Source organism: Solenopsis invicta, chromosome 3 (genome assembly GCF_016802725.1).
Source record: "Solenopsis invicta isolate M01_SB chromosome 3, UNIL_Sinv_3.0, whole genome shotgun sequence".
In the NCBI taxonomy this organism is placed as follows: Eukaryota; Metazoa; Arthropoda; class Insecta; order Hymenoptera; family Formicidae; genus Solenopsis; species Solenopsis invicta.
The window spans coordinates 16719535-16744003 of NC_052666.1; the positions used below are offsets into that span (position 1 = coordinate 16719535).

General features: G+C 35.7%; 2 protein-coding genes across 2 annotated transcripts in view; one reads left to right on the top strand and one right to left on the bottom strand.

The window, feature by feature from the left end:
* The first annotated feature begins 1887 nt into the window (after positions 1–1887).
* On the top strand, positions 1888–2876 carry LOC105202764 (protein kish-A). The gene is made up of 3 exons (XM_011171430.3): positions 1888–2140; positions 2440–2555; positions 2648–2876. The coding sequence occupies exons 1-3, from the start codon at positions 2138–2140 to the stop codon at positions 2751–2753; spliced, it is 225 nt and encodes a 74-aa protein (XP_011169732.1). The 5' UTR covers positions 1888–2137; the 3' UTR covers positions 2754–2876.
* Positions 2877–2998: 122 nt separating this feature from the next.
* LOC105202767 (lachesin) overlaps positions 2999–24469 on the bottom strand; it is a 54948-nt gene continuing 33477 nt past the window's right edge. Inside the window, exons 4-9 of the mRNA XM_026135804.2 lie at positions 12908–13154; positions 10244–10417; positions 7953–8081; positions 7524–7659; positions 7106–7263; positions 2999–5474 (exon numbers count right to left, since the gene is read on the bottom strand). Of these exons, the coding sequence (XP_025991589.1) occupies positions 5119–5474; positions 7106–7263; positions 7524–7659; positions 7953–8081; positions 10244–10417; positions 12908–13154 (1200 nt within the window). The 3' untranslated portion in view covers positions 2999–5118. The remainder of the gene's footprint in view (positions 5475–7105; positions 7264–7523; positions 7660–7952; positions 8082–10243; positions 10418–12907; positions 13155–24469) is intronic.

Consider the following 24469-nt stretch of genomic DNA (forward strand, 5'->3'; position numbering starts at 1 on the left):
AGATTGATTTACTATTTTTGTTTAATTTATTTCACTTACAATTAGGCTCAGTTTTTCAAATTGTGGTTAAACTTAACCTGATGTTTTATCTAATGAGCTTTACCTATCATCATGGGTGAAGTTCATTGGATAAAACATCAGGTTAAGTTTAACCCCAAATTTAGGAAGTACATCTTAGACATTTGTGCATAAAATACAAATAATCTATTACATTAGAGTTGCCAGATCTAATACCAATATTTCCAGGATATGTCTAACAATAAAGCAATGGATGCAAAATAGATTATTAATGTATCTGAGTTAAATATTGGTTGGTATTCATAGTTGATTCTTATATTTAAGACTATCTTAAGGACATCATCTTAATGTCATCAAACAATTAGAGAGCTGTGTGAGCATCTTAAGTCATTAGTCATTACTTAAGATAATCTTGAAATAAGAACTGACTATGAATATTAGCTATTGTATTAGGTCTCATTGTTCTCACATAAATCATGTTACACTGTGTGATCATTTTACGATAATATTTTAAGCTGGAATCAATTTTTTTTAAATAGAAGGATGATTGGATTAAAACAAGAATGTATAGTTCTTTTCTGAAGTGTTTTTTGATTATTTAGAAAAAAACTTTTAAGAGAAACGGTACAATCTAGTTTTGACTCGTCTTTCTATCTTAAAAAAAGTTATTTCAGTTTAACCTGTCATAAAAACATAAAAAATTATCACAGTGTAAACAATTTATTTAGAAATATTATGTAAATCTTTAATATAAGTGTCAACAAATAAAGTTGTGAGAAGTGATAAAAAAATATCAGAACCTGAGGTTCTAAAACCTGAGGTTTCATCAAAATTATGCATTTTTTGGACAGAAATCTTCAATTACTGGACGCCGGAGAAGTCGACGAATTCCAGGACTTTCTTGGAAATTCTGGAGATCTAGCAACCCTATATTATATGATGTACAATGTAAACTGTTTTATAATACAATGTTTTAGGTGTTACATATAAATTAAAATTATGATTTGATTAAATATATACAAAATATGTACATTGAATATAAGAATATATATTTAAACAATGTTTAATAAGTGTTTACATACCCAATCTTTTCTGGCAAAATGTCAAATAAAATTGATACCAATAATCTGATATATGTGCAGGTGCATATTAATAACCATATTACAGTCAACAGGTTCTGAAAGTTAAATATAACTGTCAAAAAAATACATTAGTATGTTTAAAAAAATTTTCATTTTTCAAGTGTAAAGTTTGTAATCTTGCTCAAATGTGTGTCATGCAATAACAACTGCATACTAACTAATTATTTATCAAATTAACAGTAATGGAATCTTAATCACTATCTCTTTTGAATAAACATTTTTCTTGACATTTTTTCAACTCTAGTCTCAATGCTTCCCTCACCTATTGAAGATTCAGATTTTATGAAAAATAATGAAAATTATATTCTATTTTTTATTCTTAATATATTATATATATTTATTTTATTAATACTAAAGTCATAAACATATCAACAATTTTACAACTTTTTCTATACTGAGTTATTCAATTTATAATAATTTATGTTCACATGAATCATGTAGACAATGCAGCAAAATCATTCTTTCCGTGTAATAATATAAAAAAATATCATAGTTTATATGAAATATTATATAGGTACAGACAATACAGCAATGTAAATTATTATAAATACATAATTTATGTAAATGCATGTAATTTGAAATTATGGCGCCCTTTTATAGCATGGAAGAAAACCATAAAACTGTGGATATTACCTACAGGAGTAACATTCATAAACATTGGACTATATAGTTTAATATCCACGTTTTATAGATATAGAGGCGCTTCAAAGTCTCGGTCTGGAGATAAATCGTTACTATGGCTGCTCTTAAGCTTTTCTTCAGCTCTAGTCGAAAGTCTAAATCGGAAATAAAGTGATGCTTCTAGTGCGCGAGGACACGCGTCGAACTGCGGGTTGCTGTGCGCCATTGTGCGCCGTATGTGACAGTGATGTCAAATGATACGTCGCTTGGTTTACGAGAAAATCTTTGACGATTTGTTTGCGATTTTTCGAGCTTGACTCACCTGCGGTTTCCCGATTTAAGCTCGATTCAACATTATGGTAATTACAAACATTTTAAAATTGTGATTTACATTTGAGTAAGATAACCTATAATGTCAATGTTCGTTAATTTATGATCATGATTGAAGCTAAATACTAGAATTACAAAGCAAATTATTATTATGAGGAAAAATATCTATTCGAAAGAGATATAAATTAAAATTCCGTTATTGTTAATTTGATAAATAAGCAGTCAGTATGCAGTTGTTATTGCATGACACGCATTTTCACAGTGTTACAAACTTTACACTTGAAAAATGGAAATTTTTTCAAACATACTAATGTATTCTTTTTGGCAGTCTGCCATATTTAATTTTCAGAGCCTGCTAACTGTAATATTATTATTAATATGCACCTGCACATATATTAGATCTTTGGCACCGAATTTATTTGACAAACGGCTAGGAAAGGTTGGGTACGTAAACACTTATTAAACATTGTTTAAATATATATTCTTATATTTGATATACATATTTTGTATATATTTAATAAAATCATAATTTTTAGTTTTCAGGGTACTTTTTGGAAATGTGCTAGGATTGGTGAAAGAAAAAGCCAGTATGTGGCTTTCTGTTGCGTCTGTATGGCCTTTAGTATTTTATTTTGGTCGTAACATTCCTACATAAGTCACTTGGACCAATGCATTTTTGGTGTATATTCCAAAATTATATCTTAATATATTTATGTATCTAAGGTCCGAGATGTGAGAAAATAAAAAGCAGTTTTGATATCCGTTTGTCGACAAACAGCTATATTTGCCGTTTCAATAATACATAAAAAATACACTCGTTTAAGCTAGACTTAAATTCAAAACGAACGTCACTGCTAAATGCATGATAGTTTTTTTTTTCTTATTTGTCAACACGTTATTTTTTTTCCTCCAAAGCTCTATCATCCAATTTGAGCACATTTTCTCATTGTATTCTCATAATATATTTTTCCGTCTCCTATAAACAACAACATTCTTTTAATATAGTTATTGTAAAGTTATTATATTGAGCATTCTGTGATATACAAGGTTCGTTAAATAGATACATTTAACATATTTTTGCTCTGTGTGGGATATGCTACCTTCTCCATGACAGTAAACCACGCGATGTAACTAAGACTTGTACTCCATATTGATAGACATTATAGCTGTTTAAGCGTCAAATCACTTCATCTCTTCTGCCGCCTTTAATACACTTCGAGAGCATTGAACATTGCTTAATATCGCTTTACATAATCGTTTTAATTACAGAGCAAGATATGGTTCATAGTTTTGCGAGGAACATTAACTAAATGATCTCTGCGTTAATATTGCTAGAAATTATTATAAGATCATTTGCTGTCGATTGCTCATATTTTTATACACAACGTACACATTTATCTACCCCATCATACACATGTATCATCACTGAAACGTACGCATGCATTTCTCGAAATGATGCGGCTGAGCGTATCTTATACAAAAACTGGCGAAGCCAAGTTTAATTTAACGCGTTTTATTTAAAAAGCGGATACATCGGTTAGTCCTCGCATTTAACCACTTATGCTATACCAATAACGTGGTCTCGCTTCATTACCGACATATATAAGGTACATTTGCCTACATGTAATTTAAAAAAATACATAAAATAACCGAGATGACCTATAATATTCTCCTAAAGTGTTCGGTATGCTATTATATGTGCTACAGATATGGATCTTATTTTTCGGATATGACGTGATAACGCTCGCTATGATGCCAGGTATAATATCGATTCGCTCTCTCTTACATCACAATAAACAAAGATATTATCGTCTTATCTCTTACATACAAATTAGTATGCTAATTATTTGTCTGCATTTGGGTACAATCGCACAATTGCTTGGAAAGTTCGTGTGATTCATCGATGAAGACGTATTACAATGACAACGTAACGGATGTTCATTTTAACTGAGTCGTCACTCTCGTTACGAGATATACATATAATATGCGTATCGAGATTGCAATTTGCACGTATGCGTTTAAACTCTGTGGACTCCGACCGTCGTCAACGATGGTGACAACTCATTTCAGATAGACACCCTGCATATATATAAGGCTTTCGATGCTAATGTTACGAAATTACCTCAAGTATCTATTAATCCTAAAACGAAAAGAATAATCACTCACTCTTCGAATAATAAAAAATCTCTTCTTCGTACTTTTAACTCTCGAACAACAATACTTAAATCTTTGATTTTTTTTTTTTTTATTCTTCTTCAATAATCATACGTCACATTATTTTATATTTATTTTCAAATTTATGTTGTTTTATTAATTATCGAAACAAATGATTTGTAGCTGCAGTATAAATTATATTTGACTGATGAAAAATAGTTTATTTTACAATAAAAATAAACTCAATTTTATTATGACTCAAATGAATCATATTGAGTGTTTGCTGTCCGAGAATTAAAATTATCCAGATGATAATATATATTTAATCCAACCAAAAAGCACGTTTCATCCTCAAACTTTTCACACGTTAGCAACGGATAAAAGAGTCATAAAAAATACATTCGTAAGCGTCTTTCCGTAAAAATCCGCAGCGGTTATCTCGAGCAACATTCACTCGCATTAACGGATCAGACTCCCCTTCCGTTTCCATCCTGCCATGTGGCCAAGTATTCGCTTCTCTTTCGATCTTACCCTGTAAAAGCGTTCAAGTGTTCGCTTCCCTTTCGATCTTCCCTCGTGCTGCTAAGAACGTTGATCTGGCTAATTAAACGGAACAGTTAGTTCTTTCATCAGCCTTTCGATCCCTCGTCGTCGTTGTCTGAGAATCGTTCCCACCGCGTTTTTCGTTTGCGAGTCTTTTCGTAAGCTTCTTTCTTCTTATCCTCGCTGTTCGTCGGATCGATGAACACAATTCCATGCTGGCTCGCAAAGTAATTTCTTTTGCGAAGGAGTAGCTATATCGTCGTCGTCGTCGCCGCCGCCATCGTTCTCGTAGTTCTCGTCACTTTACGTCTTATCGTACTGCTGAGAACAATACGAGACAGAGCGGCAAGACGATTCTCTTGCTGGCGATAATCGCAGACGCGTCGCTACGCTCCTTGATGTTCTGGTGGTTGTCGTTGCGGTTATGCTTAAAGGCGTTACCCTGGTCCTTGATTAAGGGAGCGCGTGGATCCGCGGTAGTCGATGTGGTCGCGTACCTGTTGTTGTGAATCAATCGCGCGGTACTCTTCTGCATCGCCGGCGTGCTCACCTGCTGATAGAAAATCCGATTGACCATCGTCCCTTGCCCGGACTTTGACTTGCCTCGGTTCAATCGCTTCCAGTTAGTCGAGGTGACGTGGTTGGACACGGTTACGCGCTCGATCTCTGAAAATATTCACATGAATCATCGATAGGGTGAACGAGACACTTTGGACGTGTTCTCTGTCTATTTTTTTTTTAGAAACCATTTTTTTCAGTCTTGCTTTATACCGCCGAATATTAAATTTAAATGTGTTTTTTATAGTATTTTTTATTGAAGATCTGTTGAATACATATTGTTAAGAAGTAGTAGAATAGTAAAACTGTTCTTCTTGCAATCGAAAAGAATATAGTGAATTTAGAGTTCTTTGACACTGAATTAAATTGAATTTTATTTCAATGCTCGAATTTGAATCGAATCGAATCGTTGATACATAACTTTTAATTAACAAAATAATTAATTATTATTAAGTTGAATATTAATATATATAATTAATAACAAAAGATTTTTATGCTATAAGAAAAATATTAATTACATGATTTTATAAGGTTATGAATATATGTATATAATTTGTATTTGAATCACTTCTTAGATTCGAAAGTTTCGAATACTTCGGATTCGAAAACGTACACGGAGAGAATTTTTCGTTATATTTTACCGCAAAATTTGCTACAATTTATTATATATGGTGATAACTTGGCAATCTATCAAATGTTATGAGTAACGATAAGAATTTTTTTTTAATATAAAGACATTTTATAAACTGCAAGGCAAAATTTTTACAATTCAAGACAAAATTTTCTTATATAATATACGAAATTTGTCTTTATGTAACTATTTAATGATATATGTATCGTCTTTTTAAAAAAATGTGCTTATTCTAGTAAAATTTGAAACTTTTGGCTCATTATTCTCTTGTCTTACGTACGCCATTTATTTTATGGATAGATGACGTTGTATACTGTTTATGGTATAAACGGTGCGATCAATTTATCATACTTGGGAAAATTATCATGAGCGGCGACTAATATCTATTTTCACCAACGTAGACTAACTTTGATTTTGGTTTAATTAATTCTTTATTCTTTTCTAATTCTAAACATTAGAAAATGATACAGAGTATAAGTTAAACTGAGATCAAAATTAGTCTACTTTGGTGGAAACGGACATAAGATTGAAAATATCATACTACATTGTAAATTTATGTTAATAAAATATTGCATATATTTATCACTACCTGGAATTTTTATTCTATTTAAAACAATAAAGAATCCTAAACTGTTCAACAAATTTTTAAATCATTGAAATTTCACATTGTACAGTTTAGTAAAAATAATTAAACACATTTTACATTTTACTATATTAAAATATAAAACGTATATAGTACATGTTAATAAATTAGAGAAAATCACATGAAATTTTCTGAAATACCATGTCGTACGACTACTACCATGATTTTCAGGGTAAATTTTATGAGAGAATTCTCTCCGTGTAGAAAATCCGAATAGAATTGAATCTCACCTGATTCTTATCTTTGATTCGATTCGTATTTGAATAGTTCGCACATTTCTATAAATTATTATCTCTAACACACTGGTTGAAATTTTACTTAAAGATTTTTTTTATATTGTTGCCTCGTAGAAAATAACTCTACGCGCGATATTTATATTGGAAGAATTTCTATCGTGCGTAGATTTAACATAACGTTTCTTGCCTGATTATCATCGAAGGTTAACATATTTATATACGAGCTCACCGTAGACCCTGAGAGTCGCCTCAGCTTTTCCCATACTTGAGGAGGCTGAGCACGTGTATTCACCCAAATCCGTTTTCTCCAAACGTCTTATCTTCAACACGATCGTCATCTTCCATTCCTCGTCGGGGTCCGATTCCTCGTGGATTTCGTATCTGCCTCTGCATTGACATATCACTTACGTTTAACGTCCGCGATAGGGAGAATAGATTCCGTTATTCGACGTCTCGTTGTTAGAATAAGCGCTTCGCCGCCGGAATCGATATCCGAAATCGCGGTGACCGAGGTCAGGAGCGATTTAGCAAAAAGCAATACGAACCGTTTTGTCTCTTATCGCGTCGAAGAGATTGTCGAACAACGGATTCAAACTATTCGTCCAGGGATCGGTAGACCAAACTGTCAATATTGTCTCGGCACATACCCGCTCATGATAACTTGCTCCTTCCGCATCCACAAGTTAATCGTCCTAGGATAAGCCTCGATTAAGCAGATTAGCGACACGTTTGTATCCAGAGGAGAACTGAGCAGTTGATTGGGTGCTTTTGCGCTAGGAGGGACTGCAAGTGCGATAGCAAAGAAATAATAGAGAATATTTCAACATTTATCTGTGCTGATAAGTTTCATTTAATTTCTGAGTTTTTTTTCTGCTAATGCGAATAATTTCGAGTTTTTTTAACGATTCGATCTCTCGTGCGATGACATAAAATTTACTTTTAATTAATACAGTTCCTGTTATTGTCACAAGACTAAATTAAATTGGATAAACGGACTTATCTACCAATTGATTTCAATCTCGATTTAATGGCGCCGCGTACATATAAAACGCTACAAATCATTTTCAAGTACTCACAATTTACTTTTAGATTAACCCTCTTGCTGACCGCCGGAGGCACTTCGTTTCTAGCTATGCAAAGATAAGCCCCCATTTGCCTTCTGTCTACCCTGGTTAATTCTAGCCTCTCGCCGGACAGGTTGTCCACTAGAAAATCGTACGTTGTATGAATATCTCGTTGAAAGCTGCTCCCTCGTCGGCTGTATAAGCCGACGTGTTAACGTGGCTTGAGTAATTATTCGCGAAATACGCCTTCGGGGCACGCAACGATAAGCAGAATATGAATTTGTAGCAAAATTTGTCGCTGGAATTTACTACCATTGGTGATACAGCTACCGTTAATATTTCTGCCTCGAGGGACATGTGAATCTACTCAATTTAAAATGTAATCCTTATTTCACTTTTTAATCAAAGCTTAGAGACGTAGATATAAATTTTTTTAATTTATTGCCGTTGTATTAATGAAGCTTGTCCCATATTTGTATTTTAACATGATTGATGAAAACGATGATTGATGGTCGTATGAAGCGGGTAGAAGTGCCATTAGGAATTGCAGCTCATAAATGACAACGATATATTAATCTAGTTAATTAGGAGATTTTTCAACATCGCAGATTATATCCTATTTTATAGAAGTAACGCGTGTCATTAAAAGCGAAAAGTGATAACAAAATTTTGAAAATCTATATTTCTACTACATGTTTGCAATTTCCATTATCCAATGAGGAATTGCATTAGCGCATGCACATGCAGTAGGCGCTTTTCAAATAACTGAAAGATAATGAATTATATTATTATTGAACGAACGGCCGACATAAATCACATGTGGAATGTGTCGTTTCATGTTCGCGATAAAATGTGTCAGAAGTTTAATAAGATAGATCAAAAATACAAGATGCGTTGATTTGCTCTGACAGCTAACGAATTCGTATAGCACTCACTTGTATTAAATTAATAATTGCTGCATGTTTGATTGCATTATCGAGTACGGAAATAAAGTCTTTTTATTATAGAATTTAATTATTGCACAGCAGAATTTTCATGAATTGTTAATGAAATACAATATTTTAGAAAAGCAAATTATGTATAGAAAAACGCAATAATTAATGAATTAATATAATTAATGATACTATTAATATAATTAATAGTATGCGTAATATTAATATTACATGAATTTGTTTATTTTGTTATTTTGCATGCTATTAATATAAAAGATAAAAATTGATATAGTTTATGAATCTTTTTTTCTATAAAAATCAGAATAAATTACATATACATTTTATATAGCGATTAATCTCCACACACATTGAACAATGTCGCGTAGCTTTGAAAACTATGAAATATACAATGAATTTATAAAAGCCTTTCATTGAAAAACACTAAAAAGTATGTATTATGCGTTACGCGAGACCTTCGGAATGCATCGAGCTATATCGGAAATCGATTGATAGCTAAAATTTGTCTCTCTATCACGACGTCAATCATTTCAGCTGAATGTCAATGGTTGTACAAGCGCACTCGTTTAATTCCGTGTGACTCGCTAGCACTCGCATGATGTTGCAAGTATTTCTTTCAACTGGTCCATCTATTCGCGGCGCGCAATCCACCGCGACTGCACAAAATTCCTTGAGTGCGGGTGTCTTGCGAAATGCAGCGGAACTCGACGTGCCCGAAGGATATTGAAAGTCATTGCGGACAAACTAATCTCTATTCGATGGAACGTGTTCCACCGTAATTGCTTTCGATCGGGATCACCTACGTGTGCGAATTTACGATGTCTTCATATCCCTTTAAAACGCTCGACTATTTGATTGAGACATATCGGATTACCAGGATTATTCTAATGGCGCAAGAGCTAAAGGTATTAAAACGTTTGTGAAGATATTAAAGGATTGAGATTTTTTCCAAATTTTTATATTAGTTTTGTACATATACTTCAAGAGAAAAAGATTATTATAATTTTCAAAGCTTTGTGACATTTTTAATTATAATTGAATTATAATTGATTTAAAAAAAAAAAGAACAGCAGAAGCTTCATTTTTATTTTAAATTGTAAAAATTTCTATTATTCATATTGTGAATATGAATTCAATTATAATAAATAAATCCACAGTAGCATTATTACATATCAGCATTATTATATAGAAATCGGATAATAATAAATTCGCGTTGTGCTTTTTCTCGCGAAGAAACGTTTTACTCTGGGACAAATATGTGTTTCACGTGACGAGGCGCATCGTTGTAAAGAGACGACGATTACAGAGATCGGAAGCGACAATCCCGGATCTCATGGTCTAGGGACGTTTTACCTTGTATCAACGGATCGTGAACACCCCTCACGAGTATGAAATCACTTTTCTCGCGTCGCCAGAACACGCGAGGCGGTGGTCGTCCGGACGCCTTGCACGACAACGTGGCGTTCTCACCCTCAAGAACGGAGACCTCGCCATCTGAGGTGCCGGAACTGAGAATATCAGGCGGCACTGGAAGAAAGAGAGATAATATTTCGACAGATGAAATAATAATGCATTTTAAATAATTATCTCGATAACTTGTTACATTATTTTTATTATTATTTGTTGTTCATACACGCACGCACGCACGCATGATTCAAAATAAAGTTTGAAAAGCTTCTCGCATATGTGCTAATCCGAACTCTGATTTTTCTTATTTAAAATTCACATCTAAATATGTCTTTTATATCTGAGAATAACGCACGGCGATGCGATCAATCTTCAGCACTGAAAAGGATACGAGAATACGAGCTGCGTTGTTGCTATGCAAATACGTTAAGATAAAGCTAAAGTGAAATCTGCAATAAAATAAGATAAAGCGAAATAAGCTACGTAAAAAGTATCTGCCCGTGATAAGGAAGAATTATTTCACGAATAGTTGTACTATCTAATCCACACAACATATATATCATAGTGAATTACAAGGACCACGAAGAACACGTTGTCAAAAATTTATGACTGTAGAAGAATATTTCCACCGACGTAATTCCTTCTACGTATCTGCTGTGAAATTAATCTTCTGTTACCGATGCGTTTTTTGGAATACGCTATCTGGTAGCATCCCGTTACATAAAATGCAATACGGAAAATTAATTCCGCATACATTTTAATTGTGCTTAAAAAAATAATCGTAAAACCCTTAATATTTTATTTATATCATAACTCATTTCATTTTGCAATTATACCGGACGCTGGAGGCATGTGTAAAGCTCGATAATAAAAGAATAGTAAAACAGTCGGGTAACAAGCACGTTTTCTAAACTACATTGTGTGTACGCGAAATGTAAAGTACACCGATCGTTATATCGTGTAAGCCTTCGCGGAATGAAACGCGGAATTTCCCGATATCGCAAGCGCGTTCATCTATCACAAATTCAACACGTGTTTGAGGATTACAACGTAATTTCACCCGATGTCACGCGCCATTGTCTAAGAAACAATTTACGAATGGGATCGAAATCGCGTGCCACGAAACGATACATCTTCATATGAGTTTCTTCGGCGTCTCCTTCCCACCACACCGGAACGGTACTTCGTGGACGAAGAGTGGCGGGTACGTGGACCATAAAGAATCGGTATTGCCATCGGTCTAACGAGATTTACCCGGGAACCTGGACGTTGCTGCGACATTGGCGAAGACGACCGAAAAGTCATCTTGAAATCATTCCCGTCACACTCGACGGAAATGAAATATCGGTGGGACATCCCTCTTCAGGGAATGCTCTTCTAATGGAATTCCATCCAGTTCGAAAAGTCGTTCGATTCGTTTCAATTACAATGATCCAAAGCTGAACAAGTATGTCGCGGTATAACGTGCACCGCGTGCGGACAAACGAGAAAAAAAAGAGAGGGGGATGGCATTTTCTCGTGTTTCTACGTAAAAGAATTTCATTGCGTTCGGCAGCGGGACCGCTTTTCGGTGTCCGACGGTGAACACGTACGCACATACGTGATAGAACGCATTCCCCGGCTCATTCTTTGGCTCGTCCCCGTCCTTCCCTCACGCACAGAGTAGATGATATTATTCGCAAGCCGGTTTGTCGGCGCGATATAAAAGAAAAATTGTGTATTTCACGATACCATAACGGAGTACAACGAGCGCGCTGTGTGCATCAACCAAAATTGAAGCAGCCTCATCTAGGATATTACCGGAGATGCTTCGTCTAGGATATTACCGATGTATAAGCTGGGCAGAGAAAATATTAAAGTTGCGCATGTTACGCTGATACAATTAACGTAGAAAGAAGATAATGTAATTTTGATAGAAACAGTTTAGTTCGACGTTTGCGTACGAGCTACAAAGTATGAGCATCCATCAGCTGACGCAGTCAGCGAACGCCGGTAGACTTTCTGCCAGGTAGACTTTCAAACTTCGTTATCGCGTTTAATTAAACTATAAATTAAAGCGCAGCCGTTAGCGTTTCTTATATGACCGATAATACTCCTTGTAAACTAACTCCCTCAAATCGATATTACATCCTCTTCCCGAAGGGAACACGTGTTACAAATTAAGTTAGCTCGAATAACTCACCCACGGCGGACGTGCCAAATTATTTAACACGGATTCCTCGACGAAATTAAAGAATCTGATATTTGGAGAGACCGTAAGGTTTTGAAACTCTTTTTAAAGTCAATCAACGTTGATCTCGTGGAATCTCTTTCAACATGAATTAGCAAGCGTATAATACTATGGCTACACCTTGCACATTGTGTCCATGTCATCATCATCATCCCGCATGAACACGCATAACGAGGGAACGCTCCATATTGCGCGATATCCATGTGCACATGTGTGCAACGGCCTATTCAAACGCACCACTCCAGCGGCGAGGCACGCATATTTTCCGGGCCGGTCTAATCGAAACGCGGTGCGTGCGTGCGTACGTGACGTCTCTGCCAACAGCCGCAAACCTGGCCGGTCGGCCGGGAATGCGACGTAACGCGTGCAATTAGGCATACCTAGGACGTCCACGCATCCCAGCTGGCTTAACATGGGCTTGGTGTTGAGTTGGCACATGTAGCAGCCACGATCGGCTTCCTTCAACCCCCGAATATGTAGCTGCCAAGTGGCCTCCTCGTCCTCCCGCGACTGCGTCTGGTTCTTCGTCTTGGCGTTCTCCAGGGTGACGAAGAATCGAGCCGACTGAATGACCTTGCGATCGCCCATCGATAGTATCGTCTGATCCTCGGCACGTAGCCATCCCACCTGCGGAGCAATGAAAACAATATCGAGACTTTTCTTCTGTGAAAATTGCAAGAGGTCGACATCGCGCGAATTTTTCGCCAACCGAAAAATCTACGGATCAACCGAGAGAAATCCTCCTTTGCTTTTCCCCAGTGAGCGCAGATCCGAGTCGCCGCGAATGACGCACCACGTTCTTCCTACGTAAATTGAAATTTTATTGAGAATGAGTGCTGAGGAATTTCCGACATTTGGTTTCATAAATTATCTTCTTGTAACGACGCGCGAATACCGGAATAAATGTATAGAATGTTTTGCCACTACCGCATCATTTGGTGGCAAATTTACAATTTGATAGAGGGTTTTTTTTTTCTTTAACAACGGGACGCACGATAATACGAATAATACAACAGTTTTCTACTGAAGAAGTCAACAAGAATCATCTGTCATAAATTTTCTGCACTACTTGAAACTAATCTCTTTCTGCTTTAAAAAGTAGCTCGCTATTGAAGAACAGCATTACTTCACTTAAGTTATCCTTCCGTCGCGGAATGTTATTTTTACGCGACTTTAATGGAACTGCGCGAACGTCTGTTTTATTTTCCAATGGTTAGTGGAGTAGATGCACCAATGGAATATCCGCTTAAAGAATATTGTTAAATGCTACAACTTTTTATTAGAAATGAAAGGAAAATATTAAAATAACCATTTCTTCTAACAGTTTAAGATATAATAAACACATTTCGAACATATTTCTAGCCTCGCATTTACTGGTACAAGTAATCCAAGTTTATTTACACGTTCGCTCATTTGCTCTATATATTTTTTTTTAAAGAGTCGATCCAAGCTATTAACTTGGGATCGCTCGGCGCACAACCCATAATGATATTCAGCAACCGCGCGCGGAGATTAACATCAGACATCGTCTTTCGCTCGTGTCCCGCTACGGGTTTGACGAAGCCAATATGAACGAGATGCTCTCCGAACAATATTATATCGCGCGCTATCGTCAAGTGCACACGTGTGTGTATTCGTACGTGTGGCTATGTGTGCACGCCGGCAGTAATTGCTTTTAGGCAAGTACGCATATTGTACCAGCTTGCACCCCGGGCTGGGCCGGGCCGGTGCGGTTGGCGGCGGCATTGCCAGGAATCAGCGGCGACGAAAGGTTCAATTTAACGTCGTATCTAGGTACCATCGCTTCACTTAACCGCCGCCAGCCTTCGTCGCGTTATCTCTAACGATGCACTTGGTAATTAATCTCAAGTGACTGTTGTGCGACCCATATAACCACCTCTGGGCATACGCGTGCGGCCGGTTACATGCCGCACTGGGGCACAACCTGGAGTGATGTTACCTATACACCTGCGCGACACGCGTGTACCTTACCGCAACCTCAGCAGCAAGCTCAGATGAAGGGTTGATCGTTGAAAACGGGGTTAATTGGCCTTAAAGGCAGATATTAATACAGGACGTCAATTTAACACGCATTGATTACAAAATTGATTACATAGTTATGACGCAGAAACGTATCGTGCAATAAAAAGTAATGAAACTTTATATTTTTTCAAACAAATGTTTACCATTCAAATACCTATGCACTTAAAAATTATTTGAGGTGTTAAATAAAATACTAATATAAATTAATAAATATGAAATATGAAATATTTACATTTATCAATTTTGTACTCGATATAAATAATTGGTCTGATACAAAATGTTGAGTTCTTTTAAGTATTAGGTTATAATGTATATATAAATATGCAGCCGAATTTCAGAATAAAATGTTTTGACTGACGTATAAAAATTAAAAATAAACGTAACTTGAAAGTTAAATTCATTTGTTATAGAACCATATTTGAAACTAAAAAAAAAAAAAAAATTAAAAATGCTTCCAAAGTTTAAAAAAAAACGATTGATTATGAGTCTTTACAGGAAAAGGAATTTTTCTTTGTGTAACAATGCTATTGGTGATCGTGATAATGGGAAAGCGGCGAGCCGTACGCCGCATAGCTTAATCGAATCGATGTATAAGTAGTTCAATATAAATCGAGTTTCCGGCAAAAGCAGGAGCATTTACGCGAAAAACGAAATGCCTTTAGCTATCGAAGAAACGGAAAAGGGTTAAACGAGAGAAAACTGAAAGATGACGGAAGTCGTCGTTTGAATCCTTTCTTTATCGAGGTACAATCGACGGCACTTTAAGTACATTGTCACGAAGGAATAACAGTTTGTCCTCTATGAAAGGAGAGGCACTATCGACGCCGATGGGGCGGCTGTGGAGTCATTATCCCTACGGAGAAGATAACGATTCGTTCGATTCTATCCCAGAATAATACTGTCTTTCCTCTTCTGCGGAAACGGCATGCTTATCGTATAAAAAGCTTCTCGAGGACTTAAACGGCGACTTAGTTCGGCATTTTGCATGGTCACGATCCTGAAAATCGGCGGATATCCGGCGTAGTAAGTGATCCATGACTTGATAGGATAATTAATGAAATATAAATCTGAGGTTTCTATTTCGTTGCACGTTTAGGATGATATGTCTCTCTTTTATCTTCATAATGATTTCAATAACAAAAAAAAAAAACGTATTTCAATCGCTAATCCTATAACGCATACTCCTTCGATTGGATTTTTCCCAGGGGTTGATATATCCCATTGAGACAAGAATTTTATAATAATATTCATATAGGAACATTACATTGAATCCGTTTGTAGATATAAAACCGAATATCAACAATTTTATTGATTTCTCGATATTTGACGTTTCCTTAGCAGACAGAATCATAGAGATCTATAGCAGATATTCTTTATATTTTAATATTCTACTTTTTTTAAATTGCTGAGGTTTGTGTCGCGTACTTGAGTGATTTTCAGGTGGTCGATGCGATAGATTGCTTTCGTGTCAAGACGGCTCTCGTTATAGATGTTCAATATACTTAGTGATAATCCTTCGCATGAAAGAGACTTCGATATTAATTATAGATACAAATCTTTTTGCATAAAGCACTTCAACGTTGAAAGTTTTCCTCACTTAAATATGTAAACAGATAGGAAGATTTAATTAATATTGTTTATTGCTATGAAATATTTCAAAAATAAACGAAAAATGTAAAGCGTCTAGTTGAATAATCGACACTTTAAATAAAAGCAATCTAATAATTTTATATATTTATGTAAATTATATAATTTAATGATATACTTACATAATAATATTATACATTGCGTGGATTATGTTTAAGAATATTGATCAATGTCGATTGAATTATTTATAGTATTTATACATATAAATGATATAAATGAAATATATAAATGATTCAATCAACATTATATGTATCATAAATATTTATATACATGCATTGTTGAGAAATATGAAATTAGTCTATTGCTAAACGCATGTTTAGTACAATAATAATAGATATGCATACACAGCCGTACGTGTATCGTATAAATGTAATAAATAAATCGTATGTATATACGCGACAATTATCAAGTACCTAATTGCTTGATCGAATCTATTATAGTAGATCGCGCGGAGTGATTGCGCGCGGAACTGAATTTAATGAGATTAACAGGATATTCGGTGCGTAATCTGCTTCAGTCCTTTGAGCGGGATAACTGATTGTCTCGATAGAACGCTACACGCCAATCGTTGTACACGATTTCTTCTTTTCGTCGTAGTTCGAGAGTTACTTCTCCCGAGTGTGCAGTTTCATTGTGTGCCTTAATTTAATAACTGAAATACTATTTCTCTAGTTATTCGTACGTACGTTCGTACTTACGCTACCCTCGTCTCCGGGTGCGCTTTTATCCGCGGATTTTCCACGGTTCTCGTTACAACAAGAAGCGTTCGTTGCAACAGGAAGAGACGTAGAGAAAGACTTCCTCTCTCGGCTGATAAATTAAAAACGAGTTCTATACTTGCACCCGGACGGAACTGCTCGACCGCCATTTCCACCGCTAGTCTTTGTAAGAGCATTAGCACCTTGAATCTAAAGGCTTACGTTCCTCGGTCGTCAGAGTATAAATCTACCTCTGTGAATCGTCCGGAACCGGTGCCGCCGGCTACGTAGCACTTCAGTGTTGAAAGTCTCTTCTTCTCACATCTCTCGGTCATCCAAACGAGGCGCAAAGTATTTTTCCTGGAAAAACACCTCCTGGACGAGCTGACACACACAGTATCCGACTTGTTACGAAATTCCCCGGTGGGCACATCCACGTTGGCAGCGACAGCAGGGGCGGCGGCGGCAGCGGCAGCGGTCGGTACCTCTTCGGTGTAATATTTCGAAAGACCTCGTCTCACGAATCTACGTTAGCGCTAAGAGATTGCTCCCCCATACCCCTTTACCCGTTACCGCCACCCCCTGCCCAGCCATCTCCCCTTTTCCTCTCTCCATTGTAATCATGGAAACAATCATTCTTCTCTCTCCCTGGCTCCTCTTCAGTCCGACCGTGCTCTCTCCGTCCTTCGCCCTCTCTCTCTCTCTCTCTCTCTCTCTCTCTCTCTCTCTCTCTCTCTCTCTCTCTCTCTCTCACGCACACACCATCTCACGGACAATCCCTATGCCGCGTTCGGTATTTCTCGTTCTCTGCTCTGCCACTTCCGCCTCTGTTCCTCGTCTGTCTGTATGGCCGTCGGTCTCTGTCGCTCTCTCTCTCTCTCTCTCCGCAAGCGCAGCGGATTTCAGTGTGTCTCGTTCTATCGCTGCGCCGAAGACAAGCGCAACGTGTTTGTGGCACAGGGTACCTCGATGCGGTGTGCTGATGGCGAAGGCAATGTGCGACTGATGTGTTAGTGAGAATGCTGGTGGTGGTGACGGCGGGCGGCAGCGAGCTACCCTTTCGCTCGCCTCCGCAGCAATCACCGATTTGTCTGAATAAGCCCCGGGCAAGTATATGCTCATGCTTACCCTGGGGAAACACCACTTCGGCCAACTCGTACTCCCTCCCTTCTTCCTGGCCCTGCCTGTTCGCGTCTCCATCGCACTTTCGCCAGCAGTCTGATGCTGCCTAGCTACACCCTCCCCCCCCCCGTTCTTGTTTTCGGCATCCCTGAAAATTCCTCCATTTATTGATGCTTGATGGAAACGTCAGCAGGAACAGCCGGGATGTAGGCTGTAGCAAGGTCGACACGAGGTGATGGAACGAAAAAGGAGAGACGCCATCGAAATTTCTCCTCGTGTATTGTCGATAGTGGAACTGGTAAGGAGGTAGTAAAGAGGAGAGGCAAGAAAATGAGCGACGAAGCCGTTCCTACGGGTCTTGCTTGATGAACAAGGGGACAGTGTATGACTCTTTCACAAAAAGGATCTCTAACGTTATTATAGCGATCTTAATTGCAGTGACGTATACAAGCCTGTTGATATCAACGAAATAAAAATTAGCCAATTATCGCTTAGTGTATTTTCTAAAGGGGAATCGAGTATTAAAACAACTTGATGCGCGTAATGAACCGCAATATAGATAACAATACTTCGAGCGCATCTAACGCTAGTAACGCCAAAACTGCACATTATACAATAATGTTTCGTGATTACGTTTCGTGATGATAGAAGAAAGAAGTGCTTCTGTCGCGACTGCGTTACATAACCCGTGTTAAGTTCACTGAACAATAAGGAAGTGAACATTCTCTTGAGCGGGCAGTGAGATATGACTTAGTAAACTTGCAACTTCGCTCAACTATAAAGGACGATATCTCGCGCGAGAGAGAAGGTTGACGGTGATAAATGAATCGTCATAAGCAACTAAATTCGTCCCGACGCCACTTCTGAAAACGCCGCTATTCATATTACTGTATTCACATTCATTTATGATTCCAATCTTCACCCATTTCGCGCGAATCGTCTAAAGTATAATTGGATTATGTACGGATATCGGGAAGCTTTCGTGGATTTATGTTTATCGGATATTTGCTATTGTGTTTCACCGGTCCAAGTGTACATGTCTATCCCATTTCGCTATTAGTCCTCTCGATAATAGATGATCTTATGTGAATTGATTTAATCCGCATTGAGCTAGCCAACATCCATAATTACGCGAAACAGTAAAGTATCTGAACAACAATGTTAACTGATCGAATGACGAATAAAGTTAACTGCTGTCAATATAAAAATGCATTTTTGACATTCTAACGCATTTAGAGATAAAAAAAATTAATAAGACTCCTAGTTGCATCTCAGATGCGAGATTGTAGTGAAAAGTTAAAAGAAAATGGTACGAATATCCTGCTTCATGCTTATTGTCAGTCTCCCTTCGCGTTGAAATACGGTAGAATCGCTTTGATTTCTTTCGAGCACGCGTTTCGACTTTCGCGATGGCGCAAATGAGAGCGTTTAAGGGATCAGAGCCGTCACGTACACCTTACAGAAGATATCACCGTCCATTTTTTTCTTGATCCGTCTTTCGCGTCGACGGGGGAGGGAAAAAGAGGCAGACACAGGTCTGCCACCCTGCATCTCGGCGATTTGCCTCGTTTTACTTCCTTGAAAAGGTGCCGCGGATACTAAAAGCTTCAAGCTTGTCGGTGCCTTTTTTTCGTTTAGGTGGAAGGCTTTAGAAAGATCGGTCGAGACGAGCACAAGAATAGTAAGAAAACACTGAGGAACTCCGCGAAGATAAAGCGCTGAGAGAAAGAGCCGCTGTTAAAGTGTGGATCAAAGTGTAGTGTGCGTGTGCGACTGTGTGTTGTGCGCGTGCGAATTTTTATCTACTTGTCGCAAAAGGCGTTTTATAATCTCCTGAAAATTGCGCGCTTTTAGGATCGTACTTTTGTGTCGGTAGCTGCCTCCATTTCCTTTCATCCATTATGATCGTCTTTTAGAGTCGGCTTCTTTGCTAATTGGCAATTCGATGAATAAATCTTTTTATGAAGAAACAGCCGATTAGTTCAAAATGTAAAACGTATGATTTCGATTATATAGGCTGTCCCGCAACCATCGTACCAATTTTTATATATTTTCTACGTCTTTTGCTTTAGTAAATACATGTGTAATGCCATTTGCATGTGTTTTATATTCCCTATGAAAATATTTTGTGAATAATTTAACATTTGTAAATTTTCATTAAACAAATAGAAAAAAATTTTTTGAAAAATGTTTTACATATATCTATATTATCAAACGTAACGATATTGTCGACAACATAATAACATGCAATAAGCTTGTTAATTTAATATATATTGCAAGAAAAAATTTATATAAATCCTTGTTTTTAATTACACGTATATATAATTCTATTTAACCGCAGCGAGAAAACGGGAGCTTTAGTTATTACATATAAATTATCTAGTTTCTTTTTTTTAATAAAATTTAAATAATTACTTTAATTTCTTTCTATAGAAACAATTACATAGGTCGGAAAAATTAAGGATGTTAAAAGTTGTTTGAGAATTATAAATATAATAGTAAAGTTTGCAATTTCTAATTGATATATCTCGGTAAAAAAAATTGCACGATTACGAACAAAAACTGATTTTGAAGAGGAGGGATGTTATATGAGGCTATCGATTGAAACGTTAGAAATAATTTTTTATAAATACAGTCATACTAATCACAGTCGGTCATTTTTGGATTTTAGTTCATTTATATATAAAACCTGAAGTGATAGATAATTTCTGTGGCCAGATTCGTGTTCAACACACGAAACTAGGAAAAGTAAGAAACCACTTATAATCCGCAAATAACAAAAACCTGCAGATCTATTATTAAATTTAATATCACATAATAATAATAATTTTGGAATAAAATTTATTTTACTTTTGATTGCAGAAAAAATGTGAGGACTAACTTATTATTATTATTATTTTTCCATTTTTATATTCCGAAAAAAATAAATTCATGTAAGATTAATAAATTAACATACTAAATTTAAGTCGCTATATTTTTTGCAATTATTTAAAGCCATTTTATTAAAAGCATAATTCTTGTTTCATAATTTTAAAATCATGTAAATTCTTTTTCTGAAACGAAAAAATCTTGGATAAAGCAAAATAATAATAAAAGAAATTAATTTACGTAAATACTTTTCAAATTAAAATTAAGTTAAATTTTGTTCTTAAAATAAACATTAGAATTAAATGTAACAGTGAAATTTATTGAAATAATTTTTAAATGTAAAAATAAAATCTTTTACGCACATATGCATATTTTATAAAGCTCACTTTGGACGATTGGACACTTCTCGTGTTAATTTTGCAAAATTCTATGACATCTCTATATACAACTGCTTTAATTTCACAAAATTTGTCATGCATTTTAATATCTATATATTTTATATATTCATATATTTTTTGATTTTTTTCAAATATTTCAGCATGTAATAGGTTGGATTTTAATCTTTATTTTATTACATGAATTATCAATTGTTCAAAATAAATTTATACGTTACGTGGTAACGACAAGTCAACCGCTAACGACCTTCTGCGGTTATCTCGACTCATGTGGTACGCGGCATTTCATCTTGTTACTCGCGAAATTCAAATAAAAAGGTAATAGCACAAGCTACTAATTTTATGTGTCGGCACATTATACGATCGCGACAGGAAGAAGAACGTGCAATTAATCTCTTCGAGAGATTAGCTGCAATCAATACGCGTAATTGATCCCGCAATCGACGATTCACAAGCTTATCAACGCGAGAGCTGTTTACCGAGGTAGATATTTCACGCGATTTGATCGGCTGAAGTGAAAATCAAATAGAAGTTGTAAATTATTATTCCGTCGCATGAAATTTACACGCGATTACTTTTTTAACGGATACTTTGAACGTACGTCGCATATTTTTTCTGTCGTATTTTTTTTTTCAATTTAAATGTAATTCATCTATTATTTTTTGAATTGAAAGCGCAGAATAATATTATCGGATCGAATGAACACAAGCGGAGAGTAGTATCGATTATTTATTATTAACACGTGCATTTTACAGGATTCATGTATTGCGTGTATAACTGAATTTCGATCGTATATTTTTGAACGGTTTATCGCGTCTTAATTAGTCTTCAACTCGATTTCATTAGCCGCGTTGTATTGCACGGTATCAGGATGAAATTGCCGACGTCGGCGTTTCAATTTTTCGGCCATTAACGAGACGTATGTATATTCACGGATAAAGATCGATTCGGAGCGACGCGTTTTTAATTAGTAAGTACAATCGTGATTAATTCCGCGTTTCGATAATTATCAGCACGTATAATATGAATTTCGCGTTCGTCCGTCGACGATTAAAATCCTTCATCGTTCGAAGCTTATTCGTTGCTTTAATTTTCGAGATATCGAACTCAAGCAATGGAAAGCCACGATGTAGTACGGTAACGACGGTCGTCCGTTAATAATTCGTTCGAAAATCAGGGAACCGAATATTCCGCGTTTATTTTATAACGTGTAAAATGTTTCCGCTGTGACAAATTGGTTGGCACATTGCGGTGTTTACACAAGGTCGTTTTTATCATTTGCGCGGTGACATTTGAACGGACAGACAACAAAGCTCTGTGCTTCGCATTATCTTTCGAGCCACTATCGCGACACCGTTTCGCGGTCATCGATAACGTATCGCAGGCACGAAACGAATTAATTTCAAATGTCGCGTTTATTTAATAAATATAATTAATTAGCTCCGCGCGCGCATATCGTGATACTTCGTATACTAGCAATAGCGTAATATAAACGCGGCATGTATCGGCGTATGTGTATCGTTGATTTATTAAAATCTTCCATTATCCAACTTACGTACATTTTATGAAACGTTGTGTGTTTCGAGCGAACCGTATTCTGGTCGACCATGCTTTTTTCGATATTTTCCACAATGGAAATTGCGAGTGTTGTGCAAACGGCCAAACGATTATTATGCTTTGATAATTAGTAACAGAATTGCATGATTATAATTAACCGTAATTGTTTTTACCAGTGTTGGACAAGTGCTACGAACCTAACAACCTAAGAGGAAGAAGAGGTCTAAGCGAGGCATCGGGTGCCAGCGGAGCATTCTCATGGTAAATAGTTTATCATTTATCTTACAACAGTCTATCAAAATTAATTGCTTTGAGCACGTCCGTAATTTTAATGTGTTTATGTTTTTTTCAGTTCATCATAGTTGTTACTACTCCGCTGCTGCGCATCGTGCCGGTGAGTGTCGAAATATTTTTTTATTTTGCTTTGAGGTAACAGATCTGTGTGTTTTTATGCGAGAATTATATCAAATATAATTACAGACGGATACATATTAAATGTGTGAAATGCAAAAAAATATTACATCTCATAAATGTATTACCTCAATTAAAATGGGCTAGCTTTAGTTTAAAATATTTAACCTTGGAATTTATAGAATTGTTGATGTATTTATACATTGCAAGCGAAATTTTTAAGAACGCAATTATGATATGTCATAAAGATATATTTATTATAAAATTATGTAATACTTGGTTAATGCTTTTTAATCGTTTATTTATGTCAAGTACATAATAGCTGATTTATCATTTTTGACTGATTTTCGCATTTATTGCTAGATAATTAGTGAAAGTTAAAAGACAGAAAAAATAACATTGTAAGTTTACTGAGATTTAAAAATACTGAGAATTTTATATACAAATCTTTTATGTTTATTTTTCTTCATAAAAGGATTTTAGTACAAGTTTTATAATCACATTTAGACATCGTAAATACATTTGTCATAAATATCATGAAAGTATTCTATAAATTTTATATTCATGTTGACGAGATGAAAATATAAGAAGATATTTACGATCTCTACATCTCTTGGTGTATTTATATTATATGTTGAATGCAATAGGAAAACATTATTAATTTAGTTGTATTGATTTTTTGTCTTTTTTTCAATTATCTTTTTAAAGACGCTGGTACTCTTTCTTTACTTTTCCAAAGTTAAATATTTTACAAATTGGTGCAGAAGGAAGAAACATGTGGATTTTTTAATGTATATATGTCGCAAGCGGAAATAAAATAATAGTGTTTCACGGAAATGTTTCACACGTTTTATTTCATTTATTTTATTAAAAAGTTATTTAACAATTATTACTTATACTTTTAAAAATCGTAATTTTGACTTAATCTTTTATAGTCTATTTAATTTCGAAATATTGCTACAACTATTTTTTACATAATTGCAAATATATGCCAAAGAAATTTAATTATATAATTGTATGGATTTAATATTTGAAACCGTGATGAATCGTAACATGAATTTGGCTAGTATTGATATCGGCGACTGAAACTTTAACTCAATGGAAATAGGGAATTTATACCAAGTTGAAAATTATGTATTCCGTTTGATCATTTTCAGTCTTCTGAACTTTGCCATTTCAAGCTGAATGTACACTTAAATTA